A 24,909-nucleotide genomic window follows, 5' to 3' on the forward strand; every position below is an offset into this window, starting at 1 on the left:
ATGGAGGTGCGGGCGCCATCACACTACTACTACTACTACTACTACTACTTCTTAATACTACTACTTATACTACTACTACTACTACTAATAATAACAACAGTAAAACAATAATAATAATAATAAAATAATTAGAAATTTAATACTGACTAAATCTTTTGTTAATATAATTATATTTACTTACAATCTTATGTAATTAGTGTGAAATTTGACACTGTACGTTAGCTGCAAGTTGTCGAAAATCTGGTATGTAGCTGGAACAGACATCAGTGCATCATCTAAGTGTGAGTCTGTTAGGCAGGATCGGTACTTATTTTTGATGATGCTCATAGATGAAAATGCGACTTCGCACAGATACGTCGAACCAAAACAAGAATAAATTTTCAGAGCAATGCTATGAATCATGGGATATTTATTCCTGTCCACCAGAGTCCAGAAATTGCTACAAGTTGCAAATGAGGATTTCAAAGATAAGTCTTCTTGGAAATTTAAAATTTCCATTTCTAATTCTTCAAGATTATACTTTCCGAAGATTTCACACACCTCTCCTCCAAGTTCACTAACGTCAACAGTAGCGAATGGATTGCTGATAAACGTTGTCACTGGTTCAAGTGTTGAAAATTGGCTAAATCTATTACCAAATTTGGTCGCAAGGGCTTCAAGATGCTGGGCAAAAGATGGAAGGTCGTATTCACAGCCATTTAAGGTTTCCACAACAGATTTCATATGTGGAAAATGTGAAAGGGAATTTCTTTTTAAATGTGCAATCAATAGCTTTAGTTTCTTTTGAAAAGCATTAACTACACTTATCATGCTTGAAATGTTACAATCTTTCCCTTGTAATTCAAGATTTAACTCATTTAATTTTGAGGTGATACCTGTCAAGAAAGCTAAATCTAGTAGCCATGATATTTCATCAAGTTCTTGATAATATTGGCCAGGAGATGATTTCAGAAAGTCCCTGACCTCATCCAGAAGACAGAAAAATCGTTCCAGTGTTTTCCCCCTACTAAGCCACCTTATGTCTGCATAGAAAATTATGTCACCATGCTCAGTGTCCGACACATTCAAAAGATTTCTGAACAATCGATGACGAGTAGAAGACGATCTGATATAATTTACCACACAAGTTACTACATTCATAACACGGTCAAACTTCAAAACCTTTGCGTATAAAGCTTCCTGGTGGATAATGCAGTGATAAGAAAGAACACTGGGAAATGATTCATCCTTAGCACAAAGAGCAAGAAACCCATTGTTCCTACCAGTAATTGAAGGCGCCCCATCTGTACTTATAGCAACAAGTTTAGAAAATGGTAAGTTACATTCTTTCACAAATTTAAGGAACACATTAAATATGTCTTCTCCCCTAGTATGTTCAAGAAGTGGCAGCAGTTTAACGAACTCTTCCTTTACCGTAAAATCGCCAAAAACCATTCTGACAAATACACATAATTGTGCAACATCCAATATATCAGTGCTTTCATCAAGCTGGAGTGGAAAATATTCACACGATTGCAAATCCTGATGTAGTTGAGATTCCAGATTATCAGAAATCTGTTCAACTCGTCTAGGAACAGTTTGGTGAGACAACTGAAGTCCTTTGATAGAAGACATAAGTGCTGATTTATCTTTGTGATCATCGAACAGAGACTCGCCGGCACTGATCATAGCTTTTTTAACTATTTCACCATCACTGAAAGGTTTTTTCCTTTTAGCTAGCACATGACAGATTTTATAAGAAGCTATTGTTATGTTACTACTTTGCTGGATAGGCTTTGTAAATACACGTTGCAAGGCTAATATAGATTTTATGTCTTTCACCTTTTGTTTTCTTAGTTCAGATTTCATAGGAAATTCATTATTGAAGTTATTGTGGTTAGTCAAAAAATGTCGCTCTACATTACTTTTTTTTAGGAACAGACACGCTACTATTACACAATAAACACACAGGTTTTCCTCTGTATTCAATAAAACAATACTCCTCCCATTCACTGTTAAAACTATAACTTCTTTGTCTTTTAGCCATATCAAGAATAGCTATATAAAATACTCGTAGTACTGCTTATTTGCTCAATAATTTGAAGCACAATAACTAAAATACACTGAAAACTGTGTAACTATTTGAATGTACTACTTGTCACAACACAAGACACATAACAACTGAACTATGGTCGTCACAAACTCGCAAGTAATACTGAATGTTTGGCTGAAGAAAGTGAACTTGGAAATATAGCTACTACCAATTTCCATTAGTGTACGACCCTCTTAATAACTTCTTATTGTTTGCAGCATCGCTTTGTTGGGATTAAAGTAACTTTGATTCATATTGCCGATGAGTTTATAAATTGGGGAAATTTCAGTAAGTTGGGCCCCATAGTCATGTTCGTGTCGGTGAATATGTTTGCCCTGCCGATCACAGAAAATTTTATGGTACCCTGACCATAAATCCAAAATCCATGAAAGCCGATTCAGTGGGGACTTGCGGCTGTTTGAGGGGGGTAAAAATACCGCTAGGGAAAATTACCTGATCTTGAGAGAATGACGGTTTCTCTAGTGAAAAAGAATTAAGACTGGTATTGTTTGCAAGGGAGCAAAGAAATAGGCATACATTTTCAAGGAATGTTTAATACTGTACCATGCTTCAAGGAAATTTTGTGAAAATATTTAACAGTACTCAGACGATCAAAAATGAATCATCTTACAATTTGAATTAATATTAAAAATCGGGTCAATTATATGTGCTTACGGAGGGCGCCAGAAAAATATATCACGGACGCTGCGTTGGACAGGGCTGGTGTAACCCATAAGTGTGTGTAATAAATGCTTTCTCAGATATAATTATTTTATTTTGGATACCTTTCATCTGGACATTCTGTATAAGCATCATGTTTTACACTTACAGACAAGCAGAAACATTCATATAAATACACTATTGAAAATGTTTCATTAGTGAAATATGGCAACTATGAGATAGCACCATAAAATGGATGGAGCAGTTATTTATGTTGTATTTTAGCGTCCTGTTGCACTGATTCATATTCATAATGTGTATGTATTAACAGTCTTCAAGTGCATACAATCCCATTTAGCACTTCTACACTACATGTTTCGGCAGTATGCTGCCATCTTCAGGTGTATCGATCCGTCAACCATTTCACTGCTTACCTTTATATGTTCATTTACAAATAATATTAAATTAGTATATGTCCTTATATAATAATAAAGTTTATGTATTTAAAACTTGTTAAAACCTGTTATCTCATACATCATATTTTAAATTCGTGTGTATTATTAATCATCTACGTGGGGGTCGTTCTTCTTATGTTTCTAATGTGTGTATATTACTCGTATGTCTTATGATGTGTTCTACTCTTGTGGCTGCGTGCGTTGTATCGTTGGATGTGTCTACAGACTGGTATGAGTTCAGTACTGTTGATGTTCTGGTGTTGTGGAGTTTACGATGATAGACACGTTACATATTGAATGCAGAATGCAAAGTATTCATTTGATGAAATGACAGATATAGTACTGTATAGTGCAGCAAAGCATAACAGTGCACCCACCGCATGTCTGTGCACTGAAAGGTGTCCACAACAATGGCATCCAAATCACACGACATTCTCTTCTTCGGATCATCATATGGTAGAAACAAGGTGTTGTCGGAAGGTTCCCAGACTATTATTGTTGTAACTGCCTTGGTGAAAGAAGATAGAAGTGGAGGCCAAGGTCACACTTCTGCAAGCCTATTTTATCAGTCTGCCACATGACACTGTTCTGTGAGCACATTGTTTTTACATGAGTGCTTTTGACTTCATGTTTCTTTTTGTTTGTGATGGACAGAAAAATCGAGCAACGTGTCTGCATCAAGTATTGTGTGAAGCTTGGTAAATCTGCTACGAAAACCCTTGAAATGCTTCATGAAGCTTTTGGAGGACATTCTTTAAGCTGGACAGCGGCTTTTGAATGGCATTCATATTTCAAAGCTGGTTGAGTGTCAGTTGAAGATGACAAATGTTCAGGATGACCAAGCACCAGCAAAATGACAGAAAATGTTGAAAAAATTTGAGAACTCATCCATAAAGACCATCACCGAACAATCCATGAGCTGGCAGACACTGCTAGGGTCAGTTATGGAGTTTGCCTGGAGATCTTAACAGAAACATTGAACATGTACTGCACTGCTGCAAAGTTTGTTCCCTGGCTCTTGAAAAGTCATCAAAAGCAGTAGCGCATAAATGTGTCTTGAGCTACAAGAGAAGGTTAATGAGGACCCATCTTTTATCTTTAGGATCATAACCTGTGACGAAAGTTGGATTTACAGTTATGATCCAGAAACAAAGTAACAATTGTCACAGTGGAAAAGCCCACAATCACCAAGAGCAAAAAATGTGCAGCAGGTCTGGAGTTCAACGAAGAGCATGCTCATTGGTTTTTTTTTTTTTACATTAAGGGAATTGTTTACTGTGAATTTGTTCCTCCTAACACTATGGTCATCTCTGACTTTAACTGTGATGTTTTGATACGCTTGAGAGAAAATGTGCAATGAAAAGAAATGGAACTTTTGCACAGCCACAACTGGCTCCATCGTGAAAATTCGCCCATCCGCACGGCCCTGAAAACCACAGACTCTGTGACTAAAAACAACATGGTTTTCATTCTTGGCCTCCCTGCACACTGGACTTATTCCTCTGTGGTTTCACTTTGTTTCCCAAATTGAAAATAAAGCTGAAGGGATGACATTTTGAAACACTGTCTGACATCCAAGGGAAATTGCAAGCAGTACTTGACAGCATTTAGGAAAATGACTTCCCTGGTGCTTCCGAAGCATGGAAGAAATGATGGGATGGCTGTGTACATTCCCAAGTAGACTATTATGAAGGAGATGGCAGTCAAAATTGAGTAAGTTAAGCCAGCATTTATTTTTTGACCTAGTCTGGGAACTTTCTAATAGCAGCTCATATGTGGACCAATGTGACTACTGCTCATTTTTATGCTGATTATTTAGCCTGCTTTCCTTATTTTGAAAAAATAAAAGCAGGCTTATGAGATCGTCTTGCTATCTGTGTGTCTCCCTCTAATTTTGCTGGGCAGTGACTCAGTAAACATGTTCCCACAGCAATGAAGACTCACACAGGAAGAGCTGTTGAATGCAGTGTTTTCTATGCAGTCTGTGTTTTATCAGATACTCAATATGTAATGGAAGGAAAGTAAGTGATCAGTTCTTCCAAGAAGTTCTTGTTTTTATTTTCATTAAGTTTCATTGGACTTTGGAACAGTGGTATATAAATAGGGTGTGGCTGAAGTGTTCTGCCTTCTGGAATGTTCCACTGTGAAGTTTGATAGATGCTTACTGTGTTTCAGAAAAACATACTGCCACCATTTTTAGGGTTGTAGAGTCAGCCGAGTAAGCCAAGCAGAGGGCAGCATGTTACTCTGAAATGTCAGCAAACTTCTTCCAGACTATATGGCATCACATTTCAGAAGATAGTCTTCACATATTTATGTAGCAATGTATGCCTTTTTGTAAGAAAGAAAAGTATGGAAGGTGTACTCTAAATATTTGAATTAATCCATCAATTGCACATTTAAACTGCACCACACAGATGGTGATAGTATTTTTAATATTTATTTATTTTGTTCTGCAGGAAATTTTGAAAGAATGTGGAGCAGTAACCGTGAGTCATCCTGGAGAGTTCTCATTCAAAGCTGGACATTATTGTATGATTATTGTCCATATGGAAGCAAAGAGAGAAGAGTGCAAGGGTAGGTGATAACTGGGTTTCTATGTATAGGCTGACATTGGATTTGAGGCTACAGCACACAGATTCTCATTTTAGTATACAGGACACACCATTTTTAGGGGAGGTGGTAGGAGACTGTGTAACTCTGATAACAGGACCTGCTGAACTTCCAGCACCATTAGTGTGAAGGCCCATTGGACACATTTCTGAGTGTAGTTAATATTGAACTTATGTTTCACAAGAAATAGTACCTTGTGTGTGATTCTGAAGATTTGTTGTATAAAATAAATGTCTTAAATTTTAATTTATACATCTTATTGGTTAGACATCTGGAAGACTACCTGTCTTAGCCTAATCAGTAAAATGAAATGGTAATCATATGGTGATGCCTTTTAAGAAGTTTTCCAAGAGACCAAGAAACAAGCTTGTTAAGAGAGAAAACATCTTGAAGGGGTAGGTTTCAGACTATTCATAAAATTAATTACATCTCTTATGCAGGGGAAAATAATCTATCCCTGTAGCAGGCCATGGAGGCCCATAGTGTTGTGAGATGTTGAGGCTCCTACATTTTCTTCACAGATGGCAGTGAGGTTATCAGCCTTATGTGCCATCCTCTGTTCACTCCCAGGAAGATTCCTGGTACTCATTTATGTTAGAGGCTGAGTCAACCTCCAGGGCCACAGTGTGGCTAGAAGGATTAGGTTAATTGAAAAATCCAGTGACCTCATCAGAAACTTAGCCTGCAACCTTCCAGCTTGTAGCATAGTACCTCAACTAATTACACTACTGCATGCCCCACATCTCTTGTACAAAATCAGTGAAATAAACATTGTATGAGTATATCTGAGCATTGTATTGCATTGTTTTGGCACTTGATATACATAGGTGATAGCTGTACAATCCTATAAATGCAGCACTTCATAGAGTATTGGTTAAGCACCACTTGATCTATGTTTCATGTATGTTACAAAATGCTTTGTCCATATGGCATCATAATCAGGTATATATGATTCATTAAATTGTTACACTGCCCTGTACCACTTCACTGTGCATAAACTGTAGAAGTCAAGGTCGTGCCATAGCTCAAGTGGTTAGTCGCTGGTTTCCCACCACGGCGGCCCGGGTTCGATCCAGGATCTGGTCAAGTGGGATTTGTGGTGGACAAAGTGGCGCTGGGGCAGGGTTTCTCCAAGTACTTTGGTTTCCCCTGCCAATCTTCATTCCACCAATTGCTGCATAATCACCCTCACCTATCACTGGGGCTGGTACAATAGGCCAGAAGTGGCCACAGTACAAGGGACTTAGTCCCACCCCACTAGCAATAAAAAGGAACTGTAAAAGTCTAAAAGTTATTTAGTTTTTTTTAGCCATTTAGCTTGTTACCTTGTTTTTAAAAAACTACAAAACGTTTAGACTTTTACATTATATGTTTTACAAACAGTGAAATGATGCAGTGCAGTTGAATAGTCTAACAGTCATACAACATGCTTGATGATGGCCTCATATGTTGGAAACACGTCATGAAGTGTACAGGCAATATACTCGTAGATTAAGTGATGTTAACCAGTAACCAACAAAGTGTTGCATTTGCAAGGCTGTATTATACATAGTATATCAAAATAAACATATTCTTATACTGAATAAATCACTAAAACAACACTAAATATACATACTTTCAAATGTGCACTGCATGTTCCTGCTGTCATATTTAAAGTCAGACAGTCTATTCTGAAATGCCATTCTTTCTTCAGGGCCATATCTAGTATCGCTTGTTTTACTTGTCTTTCTTACAAATTTGAAGGATAATTTTCCAGTTTGCAGAGGTTTCTGACAATTCACTGGCACATCAGGAATGCCACTCAGGATATGGTAGTGCGTACTGGTCTAGAAACAGCATTCTCTGGTTTCTGGTTGCCATTATAGTTTCCAAAGATGTCAGGAACAAGACATGTCATCCATGCACTACTGTTATGTCTGTGTAAATGGCAGGGACTTCTCATGCTTGAAATGCCTAGGATTTTCTGACTTTCCAGTTACCAGCAATGTAATCTTTTCAGATCCATGTATATTGCACATACAAGCAAAGTAATTCTATTTTTACTGCTTTTGCCCCACTGGAGCTTTCATCTTTGAACGTGTATGTTTTGCCTGCAAAGGATGGTATTCACTCAGAAGTGATGGAAGTGTTACCATCTTCCCAGCATCTACTTCTCCTTTGGTTATGCTTTTGGTTTCTGTGCTTGTGGTTCTATAGCTGGGCACATTTTCTGTATCTGTTAAGCCATCCATTTGAAGGCATGAATTCAATGTTTAATTTTCTAGCTATTTCTTCAGCTTCAATCTTAACACTGGACTTTGAATTGATGCATTTTATGCCCATTTCTGCTTGAACTGCTCTAGGAGCACTGATTCAGTCTTGTCATGTTTAGAAGTTTTTGTAGTTCTTTCTGCCTGGTTGGGTAGTTACACATTGCTGAAGAGTTTTTGTTTTCTAGCTATAGAGCATACAGCTATATAAAATAAGTTTACTTCCACATAATCTTATGAATGACACTTGTTCACTGTATATAACCATCCACACATAAATGGATGGTGAAGTTTAGGAAGTCATCACTAATTGTGCCCAACTTCCACTCACCAAGTACTACTAATTGCTACTATGCGCTGCAACATGTTTGCCTTATGTGATCATTCATTGTGTCTCTCATTTATTTCTGTATATGTAAAAGTAAAAGAAATTAAAGGTATCCCTGTAACAGGCCGTGGAGACCCATAGGGTTGTGAGATGTTGAGTTTCCCATATTTTCTAGACAATCGGCTCATAGATGGCGGTAAGTTTGTCAGCCTTACGTGCTGGCTGCCCTTTAGCTGAAAAAATATTCCAAGAATATTACTGTTACTTATTTCTGTTAGAGGCTGAGTGAGCCCCAGGGCTATAGTGTTATAGGATTAGGTAAATTGAAAAAATCCACCTCGTCGGGATTTGATGCTGCGACCTTCCAGCTTGTAGCATAGTGCCTCAACCAACTATGCTACCGCATGCTCCAGTTTGTATATGTATATGTTAAAAATTTGTTAAATGTAAATTGTTCTGTAATGTCTATAAAACTGCTCTTCTTAGGTGGGATGTCCTTTGGGGGGGGGGGACAATGGAATTGCAATACAACTACATTATTCTTATGGCGTTACTTTTGGGACCCAATGATTTAAGCTTTTTAGGTGGGAAACAATTTAAATGTAATCTTTTTATGTGGGATCCATTGTATATAGGATTTGATGTCTAGAAAATTAATATTGTGTTTTTCTGTGCTAATACACCATGTTGTAGTGTGATAGGTGTGTACCAGTGTTTCTGAGCAGCATTTTGCACATACCTTCAGTGTCAAAGTGAATCAATTAGAGAAAGTTGTGGGTTATGTATGGCTGGTGTGAAAGAAATGGGTCATGGAAGGAAGTGGCTGGTCAGAGTCTGGGAAAGGAAAAGGGAGATGAGACCCAGGGGGAAAACAAGAGCAGAAGCTGCATTTGCACAGAGTGTCCCTGCAAAGAATGAAGAGGGGCAAAGAGCCCTTCACAGGCCTGGAAGGAAGAGGCGTTCATTTGGACTGTAGGCCCTGGAGAGGGCAACTCCAGGACAGAAGGGAAATGTAAAAAAGTGCCCTGTCCATCAAGGTAGAGAAGAAATATTCGGCTTCAGAACTGTGCATAGAGGAGAGACATGACTGAATTGGGCCTTACTATATACCTGTAGGATGTGAGGATTCCACTAGTAGCTCAGGCAGAAACCATTTTCTGTATTCATGTAGTTGGGATGAGCTCAGTCTCTATAATTCCCTTAACAATCTGGCCCATATGTTGCCACCCAGGTGTCTTGTCCAGATCATCGGCCACTCCTCATTTGATTACTTTTCTCCTTATTACTGTTCCTCTTGTGCAGGTGCATTTATGTAACCTTTCCTTTTCCTACTGTCTTGTAGTAGATGCCCTTTTTAGAAGTCCACAGTTCCCATTGGCCTGCCTGGGCCTCATCCTTGCTCCCCATCCAAGGCTGTGATTGGCCTCTCCAGTCTGTGTGACACCTTACTTTCAGGGGCATTTAATGTGGCCATCAACACAACACTGTATGGTTATGTAATTATTTTATTCAATACATATATTCAATACGTATATGCGGTATATATCAGTGCTTAAGTGTAGTAGTTGATTGTCAGAGAGTGAATGACATAACCAGTGATATACACTGAAGAGAAAAACACATTCATAAAAGGTCATCAGAACTGCATCACATATACATTTTCAATACATATCTAATCACTATAAATCATACAAACCTCAAGGGAATGTATTATGAAGATCATTGCAGTTATATTCTATTACAGGCATGTCCAATATGTCGATCACGATCGACTGGTTGATTGCAGGACGATTTTTAGTCGATCTCATAGGCCTATAAGGAACTTATACGTGAAAAGCATGTAAATTCACTTGTAATATAAAATAAGAAAGAGATCATAGCTGCTATCCAAGAACTTTAAGTATCAAGAAACACCATTGTTCGGTGAATAGAAATGATGTGTGGAAACATAACTGAACAGTTGTTGAAAGATGTCTCCAATTGTGTTGCTTTCTCCCTCCTACTGGATGAATCTATAGACATCAGAGACACAGCCCAGTTACTAGTTGCTTTTAGAACAAACATCATGTGTCCTGTTATTTTTACCAATATTTTTGCTTAAAGTGAGGTATGACGATAAGAGGGGGTGGTAGATCACCAGCAGTCTTGACACTAAAAAGTCGATCACAACCTGTTTGAAGTTGGACATGCCTGTTCTATTATATAATTGTCAACTTTTAAACTTGTCACATTATAAGAAAGTCAAAAATACATGCTCAAAATTTAGACCTTTAATATCTAATTCATGATGTTCACTAATAGGGATCATATTAGTCAGACAACTCAATGCTGACGGTTATGTACTTATTGTAACCACCTGATGATGATCACACTGAAACATGTAGTGGTATAGAGAAAAACAGCATTAACATGTTAATATTAGTTTTATTTTGTTATAAACTGGCCATATTAAAGCTGCCTGGTTGCAAACAGTAAAGAGGCCCTACTTTCACTTCACCAGTTGCTTTTACAACATGGCTCACTGAGCCCTGATGGTGGAGGCAGTGTGTTCCTCTGAACTGTTGGAACCTACCCACCCACCAAACTACTACATAGTGTAGTACTGTGGCATATCTGCTGGAAGGCAGAACTGTGAAGCTAGCAGAAACTGCCATGCTTATGTGCACAACAACAGAGAAACTGTAGTAGGTGGTGTTTTCTGTGGGTTCTGCCCCGAGGCTATATCAGGAGAACCGAAACTAGTGGTTAACAGTCACTCCTGAAGAGGCTCAGTGCCAAGACGAACTAATTGGCGATAAACCACCAGCCGTAAAGTAACCCCGACTCAGACTCTGGTTAGCGAGCAGTCAAGTTTGGAGACATGCAGTCTTCAGTCAGTCATAGCCAGTGATAGCAAGGGGTGGTCAGTGGAGGCCAGACACAGCTAGGAGGCAGTGGCCAGGGTTGTGGCCATGAAGAGTTGTTAGACAGTCGCCAGCTAGCAAAGACAGGAGCTGCTGAGCACAAAAGCAGAGGAATCTATGGCACTGGGAGCCGTTACCAGGCGACATCCAGTGAAGACACAACAGGCTGGGAAGAATTAGTGCTTGCTGTAGTGAACTGTAGAGTATGTGGATTAGCAATAGCACTATAATTGTATTTACGAGTTTCAAGAATTACCAATCCAGACTCTGTCTCTAGTGACTTAACATGTGACAATATGAATGTGATGATGTGTCTGAAATATGGAGCACAAGAAGCTGCAGTTATGTGGTTTCCAGATTGATGACTTAATAATTTATTAAGGACTAGTTCATGGGATCCGATAAATTCATAATACAGTTGCTCACTTTTGTGGTGGGATAATTTTACATTTTTATTATGTACAATTTTGTTATTAGGAATCTTATATGTAGGCAAATAGTGTGGATCTCAAAGAATAGGGTGTGAGGGAGTGGACTGCATTCAACTGGCTCAGGATATAGTCCTGTGGCAGGCTATTGTGAACATGGTAATGAACCTTGATTTTCATAAAGGGTATGCAGTTACTTGAACAGCTGAGCAAACATCGGCTTCTCAAGAGGACTCTTCTCCATGTAGTCTGCCAGTAAGCCTACAAGTTTCTTATGGGATGGGATATAACAATGTGTAGTCAGGGGAAGTTTGCTGGCTGCTGCCTGCTGGTTTCTTCCCTGGCCTAATCTTCCTGATGATGGAGGTGATGTGTTTCTACGAAATGTTGATTTTTACAAGACTACATATCATTATATCCCAGAAGCTGCAACTCTTTATAGCCACTGCTGTGAAAACCAAGATAGAAATAAGAAGTTTGTAAGTATCACATTCTAAATCTGTTTCAGAATGGTGGGAGCGCTATGGGGTACTCCCTGTTGGACATGAATGGGTGTTTGAATGCATTGGCAGATACCGAATAATCCCTATCTGGTCCTTCTTAACTTGTGCTGTCACTGAAGATCAAGTGAGAACTCTAGGATATCCTGAAGAGGCTCTCATTAGTGACGATGATGATGATGATGATGAAACTGCAGTGGAATCACAAATGTGAGTGTACAGAAATGCAAATAAATTGTAAAATCAACTTCCTCAACTGGTATAGAATGTGTGATCTGTACTAGTATTATTAAGGTAGGAACAGGCAAACATTCAGCTTGATTACTAGTATTATCTGGTACTCACCTCCAGCTAGTGCCTAAGCCAAGAAAATGTGGATCTGTACATCCACTCCCCCATATGCCTTCATGGCATAGTGCTTAACTCGTTAAACAAAAGGGACAATTTTGCCTTCTTATTATTATCTGGTCACTCAAAACACATTAGTACAACAGTTGAAAGAAAATGTATGTCTGAAGGAAAACGAAACATATGATTATGGCTTAATGTAACTGAATGCTTGATGTTTATGTTCTTCATATATGTATAAGCCAGTTTCCTTCTGAGGGACAGAGCTAGCCTGTGGGCTGTAATTTTTCCAACCAAGCTTTAAGGAGAGAATGGAAGAGTTAGATATAATACAGTGAAATCCCTATTTAATGAATCTCTGACCAATAACTTTTCTTACATTAAGTCATGGTTTTCACTGAAAGAGTCATATCAAGAAAATGTTCATTTTTTTATGACTTACTTTATATGATTATGGTAAAATAATTACCTTATGTAAGTATTTAAATAAACTGTTTCTGCACAAAGAAGTATGATTACATAATCAATAATATAAAATTAATCAGTAACAATTTCTAGAACAGAAGTAACATGTTAATATTGATTATTGTTTTAACCACAACTGTACTGAGTCTAGGTTGAACACATTTTGCACTACATGTGGTTTATTTAGAAACTCAAAATTCACATGATGTGGAGAAGTAATGCTTTCTTTATATAAAGGTTTGATTGGAACCAGGGGAACAAATCATTTAATATAAGAACACTGCATTGGATTTTACCATAATAGAATAAGCTCCAATATGATTGTGTATGAGAAAGGAACTAGGATTTCAGTTTGGTAATGATTTTGATAAGAACAGGCTATGTCTCTGTCAGTGGATACTATCTAACTCCATGGAGCAGTGTATTTTAAGAATCTAATAGTTCCTCAGCTAGTCAGATTATCAGCATTTTATGCAACAGGAAGGTTCATTACTGTGTTCACAAGATCCTGCCACTGGTCCCTGTCATGAACCAGATGAATGCACCCTACACTCTCCTTCCTATTTCTTTAAGGTCCATTAAGTTTTGCACATGGTTCTTTCCTTGACTTTTCTATCAGAACCGCAGTTTTCTTACTATGCTTGCTATATGCTCAACTGATCTCATCTTAAGCTTGATCATCCTAGTAATTCATGTCAAGAAGTACAAATTATGAAGCGCTTCATTATGAAATGTTCTCCATCCAGTTACTTCCTCCCTCTTAGGTCCAGATATTCTCAGCACCCTCAGTTTATGTTCTTCCCTTAATATGAGGACCATAAAAAACAAAAGGAAAAATTTTCATGTGACTTTTTCATAATTTTTATTGTTAATTTTTCTATTCTATTCAGAGGTCCATCAGTGACATATGGTATGTCTCAAGAAACTGATAGAATCTCAAACAGACCCTGTTGAAAAAATCAAAACTAGCCCAGTATGCATATGGTGGTCACTATAAGTTGGTATGGTTTTACAAATTGAATCAAGTAATGTATGTACGAAATGCAAAGCACTGGTCCACCTGGCTTGTGTGACCAATCCATAAGCCAGTTGAATTTCCTTGATTTAGATTCTGCCTATCATTGCTTATAATTGGGAATTGTATCATTTGTCCCCAGTTCACTAGTGATGCCTGGACCTGTCATTTTTTAAGGTGTTTATAGTGGCTGATTCATTATAGGCCTCCCTGGGGGGGTATTTCAGTTTCATTTTATTGTGATAACTTTCCTAGAATGTTTCTATTCTTATTTCTTATGTCATTAACAGAATGAATGCTCTGATTAGAACTTCTTTTAGTGTCCAGTAATCAAGACTAACTCTCTCTAATTATCATAACTGAGCAGGAACATTTCCAGTTTCTGGAACAGTGTGTTGAAAGAAACTGTAGACAACAGACAACATCCAAAATAATAGTAATGTTCATTTAACACAGCAACAAAAATATTTAGACATTACCTTGTTTTGAACTACTTTATTTTTGTAGATATTATATAGATGATCTTCAGTATATTATGGAGTATAGCATTTTTGTTTTTTGTAAGAAGTATACTAACACTTCTCATAAACTCTTAGTACTTTATGTATACCATAAGAGATTACAATTACTGAAAGATGTGTCCAATGGCAGGACATTTGTGATTCTTTATTTTTCTGCATCATTACATAAAGATAGTATTTCAGATAGTTTCCATAGCTCAAAGCATGAGGATATATAGGAAATGTGGTAATTATGTTAAGGAATTTAAAGGATTTGTGCAGTAGGAAAGATACATGGACTGTGAGCATAGGGTCACCTTTTTAGGATCATCCCATTGACTGTAGACCCACTCAGGCAGAAGAGTTAGACTTTCCTGTCAAAGTTGTTTGACTGCCCCTTTTTTGGTCTTCTGTGTCGATTGATGCCTGCCGTTTTCTGGGTCGTTCACCTACCTTCATCGTAGTGGTCACTACAGCTGCTGGGTGGTGTCCACGCCTGCGTTGATCTTGCCTGGCTTCTCCACTTTTCATTTTTATCCGCTGCTTCCTCGTTGCTATCTAGCTTAGAGTAGGTTGCAGGATTTACTCTGGATTTGAATTGGTGTGGGCGCCAGTGGACTTTGGTACAATCCACAAGTTGGGGAAAGGAGGGGAAGAGGGGACGAGGGGACGTTGAATGGTGGGCACTTGGAAGATCGACTGCTCGATTGGTAGGACAAGATACTGTCTCAGGGCGACTTATGGGCCTTGCTTGCACAATGAGATGAGGAACACTTGGAACACACACATCACTCGACACTGTCACTCTTGATAGCAGACATGAAAGAGAGTTACCTAGTATAAGCCTGTAGCACTGGTTTACGAACCTGGTAGCAAGCGCCTGGGCACTACAGTGACACTTGATAATCATTGTACATACCAGCCTATCCTGCAAGCTATGCTGTTACAACTGACACTGCTGTCCTAAATCCTGGCGTGTGCCGTACCTCCCATAAAGGTTCTTTGTTGGATCTGTTCACTGTCTGTGTGAGTTACATGGAGCTCACACGCTCGTTCACTCATGTAACTTAGCTCGTTAACCCTCATTTACATCGATCACGTTCTTACTTGCTGACTACTTGGTCAAATAAAATTGTATTTCACTCATAATGATTTATGCCTATAGAATTTATGTCCAGGAGGTCCAAATGTCACAATGCTACCTCTTTTTTTTTTTTTTTTTGATTCCCTTAGTGGGGGTGGAGTCCAACTGGGTACACTTGGCATGGTAGCCACTAATTGGCCTATTGTAGCCTGCCCCAGGTGATTATGATAATGGAGAATTTGGTGGAATGAAGATTGGCAGGGGAAGCCGAAGTACTCGGAGAAAACCCACCACAGCGCCACTTTGTCCACCACAAATCCCACTTGACCAGACCAGGGATTGAACCTGGGCCACTGCGGTGGGAAGCCAGCAACTAACCACTTGAGCTATGACCCGGCCTTACTACCACTGTTACTCTCCTAGACAACTGATCGTTCTGAAGAAGCCAGAAGTCTTGTCTGTTTTGGGAACGCCCAGTTTCCTCTCCTGAATTTTGTTGATTGGCTGCACCTAAAATTGGAGTGTTGGTCTCATTTGCATTTCACCAATCCCTAACTAGATCCAATCAAATCTGGGCCTTGAGTACTAGATGGTCCTCCTGACAGCGCTCTAATAAATGAAGGTACACTAATGATTGCTCGACATGCGTCCCTGAAAATTATGGCGGGCTGTATCTGTCAAGTCTCAAATTTTCAAATACTCATATTGCTGAAGTTCATCAAAATTCCAAGAAAACGCAGTGGGATACTTCCTGTTCTGTTCTGTGTCCACGAGTTACACAGCTTTCTTGTCTCTAAGGAAGACCAGATGTCATTCTTGGTGCCCGCGGGTGCTGGGTCAGTCGTGTTTCATCCTTTGTTATCTGGTATTGCATTTCGTTCACACTTAGTAGCTTATAATTAATAATGCAAATGACAGCATTGATGGTGTTCCTTCATACAGTTGGGTGGTGTAGATTTGGACTGCTGGTGGAACCAACAGACCTAACTCTTAAAACATCACAAATAAAACTTGTAGATTAATGCAGATGCTGGAAATGTCTTGAATCGCGCCCGTCCCTTCTTCTCTCTTTTAAATGCCACTCACATACAAGAGAAGTGAAGAGGGAGGCTCCTGGCTCTATTGTTGCATTCGCATGCTTGCCTAGATAAACGTGGGGTATCCAAGCTAGGTGGAGGAGCTACAATGTTTCATTGGCTTCAGATAACAATAAATACAGATTTAATAAGAAAATAAATTACACAAAAATAACAAGAAATACATATTCATGGTAGAAAAGAAATTGGGTACAACACCTAATCTCGATCGCGAAGTAATTGCCCATCGCCACCAATTTTGGTCAACAAATGAAGTATCTCGCCCCAGCTTTGGAACTTACCTTTGGGCGTTAACAAGTTAGCCTATGACAAACACAATAATAATCCTGAAGGGAAATAAAGAAAATAATAACGCATATCGCAAGCCTTCAGCCAACGGCTTGCAATCGCGGGCAGCCTTTACCTTACCAGCCAGCCAGGTAATACTGAAGGGAATTTAGAAACACCTCAGCCGAAACCAGAATTTTCAGCAACAAAGCCTGCTGACTGGTAAGTGTCCTTCCAGGCCGACTTCGTCTGAAAGACTGTGATGTACATCTATTCTCTTTCCGAGACTACGAGGTGGTATAGGGTCACGTGACATATGTCACCATACTTAGGAGTGGGGATGGAATCCAGAAATGGCAGCCGCCATGACATCACTCGTGAGCGAGCTGACCTTTAGCACGGCTCACTATCCCCCCCTTACCGAAGAGCATTTCTCGTCGAATGTCTCTCCCACAGAACAGCTCCACAAAAGTTCTGATGCTCTTACACCTATCACTGCACAGTTTACCCAGTTACAACTAGAAACATACCGAGGACACATACTACAGATAGGAGTCCCTTTTCCAGACATGGCTCCATATTGGTCCTACTCACTCCTACACTCTCCACTCTGCCAGCTACATGCATGACACCTTTAGGTGACAAGGAGTCGAGAGTATTTCCCAACCATGCACTCGGCGTTGGCAGCACGCTCGTCCTCGACCCACAAACGTCCAGGCCATCCATGACTGACCAACGAGCTGGCTCCTGCTGCTGTCCGATAAAGTGCCCAGACAGAGTGCTTTCACTTGATGTTAGTCGACGCGGCTTTAGCTGGCAAACTGTGACACTGCGGGGGCGGGGGATTCTTCCGAAGATTGCCATTCCCATCCTACATAGGATAGGGGGTAGATGGGGGGGACTAGGATACCCTCCTGTTCGGAAAGAAGAGTACAACTTAATAACAAATACCCCGTTAAATGGAAGGACAATTTACATTTCAGTTGGTCCTTAGAAATAGGATTTAGCTTACTGGGGTCTGAGGGACCTCCAAGTAGGGGTTTTGTCCTGCAAGGATTGGATAGATCCTCAGAGGGGAATAGTTCCAGGGCTTGTGACCAAACTCTCATTACTTGTCTTGATGTTTATATTTACAGTGTTCCCCATTCCACCAGATTCTGTTGCTGTAATTGCTTTCATAGCTGCCGCGGTGGTCGTCCTGGGTTTGCTGGCATGTAACCAGCGGTTCCTTACATACCTATACAGTTTGTAAAGTGCATACAGACCAATAATTAAAAGAATAATATATACCATTGCAGAATAAGATATATTGCTGCTGATGTGCTTGTTTTTCCATTCTTGTTCCTGTATTTCCTTTTCTAGGTCGGAAACCTTGAAACTAGCATATTTCAAATCATTTAAGTGGGAAACAATTTGCTTGAACTTCATATCTAACTGTATGCTAATAAGGTTGACCGTCATATTGAGTTCCTCGCAGCAGTCAAATCGGAAGGGGACTTGCATGAGTAGGTCTCCTCCTTTCACAGATGAATTACGGGTTACAGTAAAACTGGTTTGCAGCAACGCCGAGGTGCTCTACCCCTTGCACCCACTGTTGATACGTAATTTTCCCACTCCTTTAAACAACACATCAGCAGGTTCCTTCCCATCACATAGCATTGTTACACTGTCTATGGAAGGGGAGAAATATATCCATTCGTTATTCATTAACTGTACCCATACATTATTAGTTAATTTCGCTATTCTAGTTTCACAACTCCTTGGGGTCCTCTCATTTGACTGCAGTAGCCTAATGTAACAAGACTCATGTACATGGCTAGACATTAAAGGGTGTTTTTGTTTGCACACATATGAGTTGGAGTCCTTGGTTATACATTGCCTTAGCTCGTCCTCAGTTAGCATTAAGTAACATTGTCTTCATCAAGGCCCAAAATGGATTCAGCTGTATCAGTGTACAGAAACTTATTTAATTCTAGCACTACTGGTATTGGAGTCATTTTGAGTATTTTAAAATTTCCTCTGTTCACCAGTGGTAACTCTACCATGTAACCCAATATGCCATCACTCAAATATACATGTATATCACAAATTCTAAGCAGTAAGTTTATAGAGACGTTCCCACCTCATGACTCAAGGTACGCGGGTTCAAACCCCGCAGAGGTCAGGGAATTTTTAAGGGCGGAAAAATTCAGGGAACAAGTCCTCCGGGAGGGACTTTGAGCCGTAGGTCCCGTGTCGTAGATTTACGGCACGTAAAAGAACCTCATGTCTCTAGGAGACCTCTGAGCTAAATTTAGGCAATTTCCCACCCAAGTAGTTTCCAATGCCTCTGGTAGATGGGGGAGCTTAGGTACCACTGCCAGAGGAGGGATGACCTCACTGATGGAAAGGGACTGGCTATTAGATACCACTGCCAGTAGAAGGCCGAAACCTCGCTGGCAGAGAGGGAATGATAGCAAGCACCAGTACTGGTAGGGTATAGAGACAGTAGAAATTCAAAGGGGGATTCACAATAGATCAAACTGGTCGCAGTGCATGGGGTAACCCACCCCCTCAATACTGAATAACTGAAGTTTATAGAGTCTTTGCTCAAGGGGAAGGGAGCTGTAGTTTCCTTAGGAAAAGACGGGAAACTTCGTGTTAAGGCGTCCATCAGGAGGCTGGGGGGTACCACTTGCGGTTGCAGAATTCCCTTCCTCGCGTTGATAATGCATTCGATCACTANGTCGATCACTACATTGAGGCTTCTTTGTAGAGTATTCAATGCCTTGTTTATGCGTGCAATGTGGCTTTCTACCGTACTCTTATCAGTCAAAGCATTACTAACTCGGGTGGTATTTGAAACCACTGATCCTACATATGCCTTAATTTGGAATAGTCCCCTCTTTACGACAACCTCATTGTACTCCATATCTGAGAGGGTTTCGTTTATGGCCCCTAGAGTGGATTTTACTACAAACAACTGTTGTTTCAACAGGTTCGTCATACTATCAGAATTCTCTTCAAAGTGTCGTATCTGCTCGTAATATTTAGCTTCATCATTATCCATAATTCCAAAAAGAATCTTACTAATTTCACCAACAAAATTAAATACTCCCCTCCTTATGCGTTTTCCACTGTATTTTGGATCAGTTACCTCCAGCAATAATTTTTCAGCCCCCTTGATTTGTCAAACTTCATGTTCTGCAATGTCATGAAAATAATTACACTCCGTCCAGTTCGTGGCACAGTCTGCTTATGTGCTTAATATATTGTTCTATTTCTACCGACTGATTGACGGTTTGTTTAAGGTCCACATACACTATGGTTCTCCAGTTCGTGTTGTAGAAGTTTGCCTGGCCTGTGTTTTCATAATAGATACCTGGCGATTCCTTGTACTTTTCCAAAGTATATCCTAAGTCATCGATGTCTGATGCCACGCCCCTTGCTGTAACAATCCATACCATCCACGCTATCAGCGCTATCATTTGGATTCCCATCTGCAAAAGAAAATTGATGCTACTATTCTTTTGTTGTCGCACATATTATTTTTTTTAGAATTTTCTTATCTTCCTAGTTCCTAACATATTTCCCCATGGTCCTAATAAAACGGCTTTACCCTATTTACATGCACTTTTTGCACCCTCTTTCCCCTCTTAATGGTAACATTGACCTTGTCTATAGCTACAACTTCGTAAGGTCCTATCCGCTGGGAGCTTAGTTTTTTCGATTTCCCCTGTCGCACTGTCTCGTCATACAGCAATACTCTGTCTCCTTCTTGGAGTTCTAATCTCTCAGTTTCCTTATCTTAATGTTCCTTGCTTCTGATCTTACTTGACAACAAGTTTTCCTTGGCAGCCTGATGGGCTGTTTATAGTCTGTTTTTTAATTCTGTTACATAGTCGTCGTAGTTGTACTGGGGACTTGGGCTGTCCGCCAGTGCTGAGGGTAAAGTGGACTTGCGACCAAAAATTAATTCAAGGGGTGTGTGACCCATGGTTGAGTGCTCATCGTGTTATATGTAAACATGGCAAACAGTATCCCCTCGTCCCAGTTCAATTGGTCTTCCTTTATATAGTGTCTTAGATATTCTGCCAATACACGGTGACTCCTTTCGAGTCCGCCATTCGTTTCCAGATGAAATGCGGTCGACTGAATCTTTTTGATCTTAAGCATCTTGCACATGCTCCTAAACAGGTCACTGAGGAAGTTGGTGCCCTGGTCAGTTAACACCATATTCAGGGTCTCATATTTTAGAACAACTTGCATCACAAACTCCCTAGCTACCATCTCTGCGTCCTGGTGGCGCATCGGTACGGCGATCACGTACTTGCTGAGGTCATCCTGAAAGGTTAAGATATATCTATGTCCCTTTTCAGTTTCTGGCAGTGGTCCTACGATGTCCAGGCCACACCTGTCTAATGGATTATCCGCCCTAGTCGTTATCTCCATCGGAGCCTTTTTCCTGGGTTTTAGTAACTAGTTTACCTGACAACTCCGGCACTTCTTCATGTAGTCCTCGATTTCCCGTCTCATGTTAGCCCACGCATAACGCTCTTTGATCGCCTTGTAAGTCTTGTTTATGCCCCTGTGTCCACCCAGGGGTGCGTCTTGGAATTCATACAGAATTTGTTTCTTGGTGTCCTTGTCCAAATTGACCTTCTTGTCATCTTTCTTTAAACTACCTATCCGACTGAGTGCGTCCGCATTCGTGTTCAGTGAACCCTTTTTGTAGAGTATATCGTAATTATACTCCTCTAGTTTAATTCTCCACCAGAGTAACCTTGATCCTGGGTCTTTGACATTCATTACCCATGTAAGTGGTTTATGGTCGGTTACTATTTTGAATCTGCAACCATACAAATAGGGCCTAAAATATTTTACCGTCCAGACGATTGCAAGAAGTTCCTTCTCGCTTGTGGTATAATGAGTCTCAGCCTTGTTCAGGCTTCCGCATAGGCTATCGGCAAATCCTTTCCTATTTCCCCTTGTGATAACATGGTCCCTAGACCGTCGTTACTCGCATCCTTGGTGACAATAAATTCCTTCTAAAAATCAGGGTACTGTAGTATGGGCTGGGTGGTTAATTTTGATTTCAACCTGTGGAATACATGTTCCTGTGTCTCTGTCCACTCAAACTTTGCATCCTTCTTCAATAACTGGTGTAAGGGTGACACAATTCTACTAAAGTTTTGGATAAATTTTCAGTAGTATCCTGCCATTCCGAGAAACGATTTCAATTGCTTCGCGGTGGTGGGGTGAGCCGTGTCCCCCCATTTATACGGGTAAGAACTGTTGGACAGTTCAGGATGTCACCCTCTCCCCAGACACCAAGAAACACACTCTGCCCCGGGACCACCCGCCGTCATATTAAATCACCAACAATATCACCTTCCTAGGGGCCCTTCCTGTCTGCTGGCCACTCCGAGCAATCGCATAGTCTGTGCCCGTTCCTCGCCACGCCAACGCCGGCCACACATGCGCGGAAGTGCTCCCTTCCGGAGAGCGGCTGGAGCCACCCAGTCCAATTCTCCGGCACCACCGTCACATACCCTTGGCCATTTGCACACCCACAAGTCGGGAAGGGAGACCAAACTTCAGGTGGCGAATCCATGCCCGCAGGAGTCTGGAGGTCCACTCTTCATCGGAGACAAAAACAATCCACCTTTCACTGGTGCCTCAAGTCCATCGTTGCGGAGTTCACACGTTATCTCTCACTCTTGCGAGCCGACAGGAAGGGATAGCAAGGGATAATAACTCTGAAACACAAAATCATGGCAAATGCAGCATCATCTCTGGGGGAGACTCACAAACAAAATCACACAATAACACGATAACTGGCTGTAATAGAGTAACATATCTTGGGCTAATCGCCAACCCAGTAGCTCTTCAGTTGAGACACATGAGCCTTTCTCACCAGTACACCGGTGTCAGGATTTGCCAGCTGAACTGTAACCTTTGTTAAAAACTTAGCTATTACAAACGGTTCAGACCACTTATTTTCCAGCTTAGCCAAGCGGTTTTGGGCTCCGGAACTTTGTGGGTGGAGTTTCACAAGCACTTTATCTCCAACCTTGAACTCTACCTCGCTCTTCAATTCATTATACCGCTTAGCGACCTTCTCCCTAGCCTTCTTCAAATTCCCCAAGGCTAGTTCCCAATACAAGTTAGTGTCCTGAGGGGACCGCTGAAGATCATTGTCAGTAAGCTCCCAACGTAGCCCCAAGGGATGGTTCTTCTCATGTCCAAGGAACAACAGGACAGGCGTGAAACCGGTGCTCTCATGCCACACGGTGTTGAAGGTCATGGCAAGAGAGGGGAGACTCTCATCCCATCGAGTATGTAGGGAATTATGGTAAATGGTTAGGGCCGCCTTCAAGTTGCGATTAAATCGCTCTACTTTAGAAGCCTGGGGATAATACGGAGAAGTTGTCACATGCTTAATCCCCCAAGAGAAGCAGGTGTTGTAGAACAACCACAACTTAAATACTGCTGCATTATCAGATACGACACAGTTCAGAACTCCAAAACAGGGGAAGTACTTCTCAACCAAACACGACACCACTGCGTCGGAACTTATCCTCCTCACAGGGTACATTGCGACGAACTTTGAAAATCCATCTAAGACAACCAATATGGCTACGTTACCATGACAACTCCGCACAATGGGTCCCACAAAGTCAATAAAGATTCGTTCTAGAGGCTTAGTTAAGACTTGACTGTCGTGAAGGCCAACCCGAGTATTTTGAGCTGGCTTCGCCTTATGACACCCTTTACACTGCCTCACATATTTCCCTACATCCAGTCGAAGACCCGGCCAATAGAATACTTTATCTATGCGACGTAATGTCTTGGCTACTCCCAGGTGCGCACTCAACGCCGAATCATGGAAATACTCGAGTATCATGGCTCGCAAATCCAGCGGAACCAGATACCTATTCGACTTAGACCTCGGGGAAAAATAAACAATCGTGTTGTTCACCAATCGGAAATTTCGAACCTGAGGATCTTGCTGCCTAATCTTTTCATACACCATTCTACAATACTCATCTTTGATTTGGTGCTGTCTAATTGACTGAAACGCCGCCGGTAAGTGTTGGAGAATTAGCCCCGAAAAGGACTGCACGGGCGCATCTTCATACTGACGAGTTAGACAGTCAGCGACCACATTAATCTTCCCCGGGATATGAACTACATTAAACTTATACGGGGCAAGTCGCAAAATCCACCTCCCTACACGGCCTAGTTCCTTTACACGTTTCAGTAACCAAGATAGGGCCTGATGATCCCTATGGAGAGTAAACTCCTTATGCTCGAGGTAGACGCGAAACCGTTCGCATCCCCAAACTACGGCCAGACATTCCTTCTCGTAAATCGAGTATTTACGCTCCGCGGCCATCAATAGACGACTGGCGAAGGCAATAGGAGCAAACCCTCTCGCCGTTGGTTAAGGACGGCCAAAATGGCAACGTCACTAGAATCACAGACCAACACGAACTCCTTTGAAAAGTCTGCAACTTGCAAAACCGTCTTACCGCCCTTTTTCCTCACCTCCTTGCTAACTCCTTCCTCCTTTTTTCTCTAGTAGGTTCTTCTTTCTTGTTGCTAAATATCTCAGGGTTAATTTAAAAGGAGGGGGTTTTGTTATTTTGGTAGAGCTGAGTACCTCTTATCTCAGAGCCTTCAATGGGCCACAACTCCGAAAGGAATAAATTAACACCACAAATCACAAGCACATCTCAATTTTGGACGAATTATATTGAACACTTGTTAATCACTTTTGATACAGTTTCAATGTCAGTAACCTTTATGTTTAACTGTTTCTGAGCCCGGTGTATAACTTTTTGCTGCTAATTCTAACGACTCCCAGTTTCCGAATTTACATCTGTTTCTATCACCTCCCGGTTTCCGAATTTACGTCTGTTTCTCACGACCCCTGGTTTCCGA

At 40.7% G+C, this 24,909-nt stretch overlaps 1 protein-coding gene across 3 annotated transcripts in view; it reads left to right on the forward strand.

The window, feature by feature from the left end:
- LOC111861670 overlaps positions 1–24,909 on the forward strand; it is a 79,065-nt gene that overhangs the window by 29,523 nt on the left and 24,633 nt on the right. For 2 of the 3 annotated variants that reach the window (XM_023846426.2, XM_023846427.2), the window contains 2 exons: positions 5,646–5,763; positions 12,216–13,049. In XM_023846426.2, the coding sequence (XP_023702194.1) occupies positions 5,646–5,763; positions 12,216–12,421 (324 nt within the window). In that variant the 3' untranslated portion in view covers positions 12,422–13,049. Of the gene's footprint in view, positions 1–5,645; positions 5,764–12,215; positions 13,050–24,909 lie in introns of those variants that run through there. The other variant, XM_033750407.1, reaches the window with a different exon arrangement.

Source organism: Cryptotermes secundus, unplaced genomic scaffold, assembly GCF_002891405.2.
Source record: "Cryptotermes secundus unplaced genomic scaffold, Csec_1.0 scaffold43, whole genome shotgun sequence".
NCBI lineage: Eukaryota > Metazoa > Arthropoda > Insecta > Blattodea > Kalotermitidae > Cryptotermes > Cryptotermes secundus.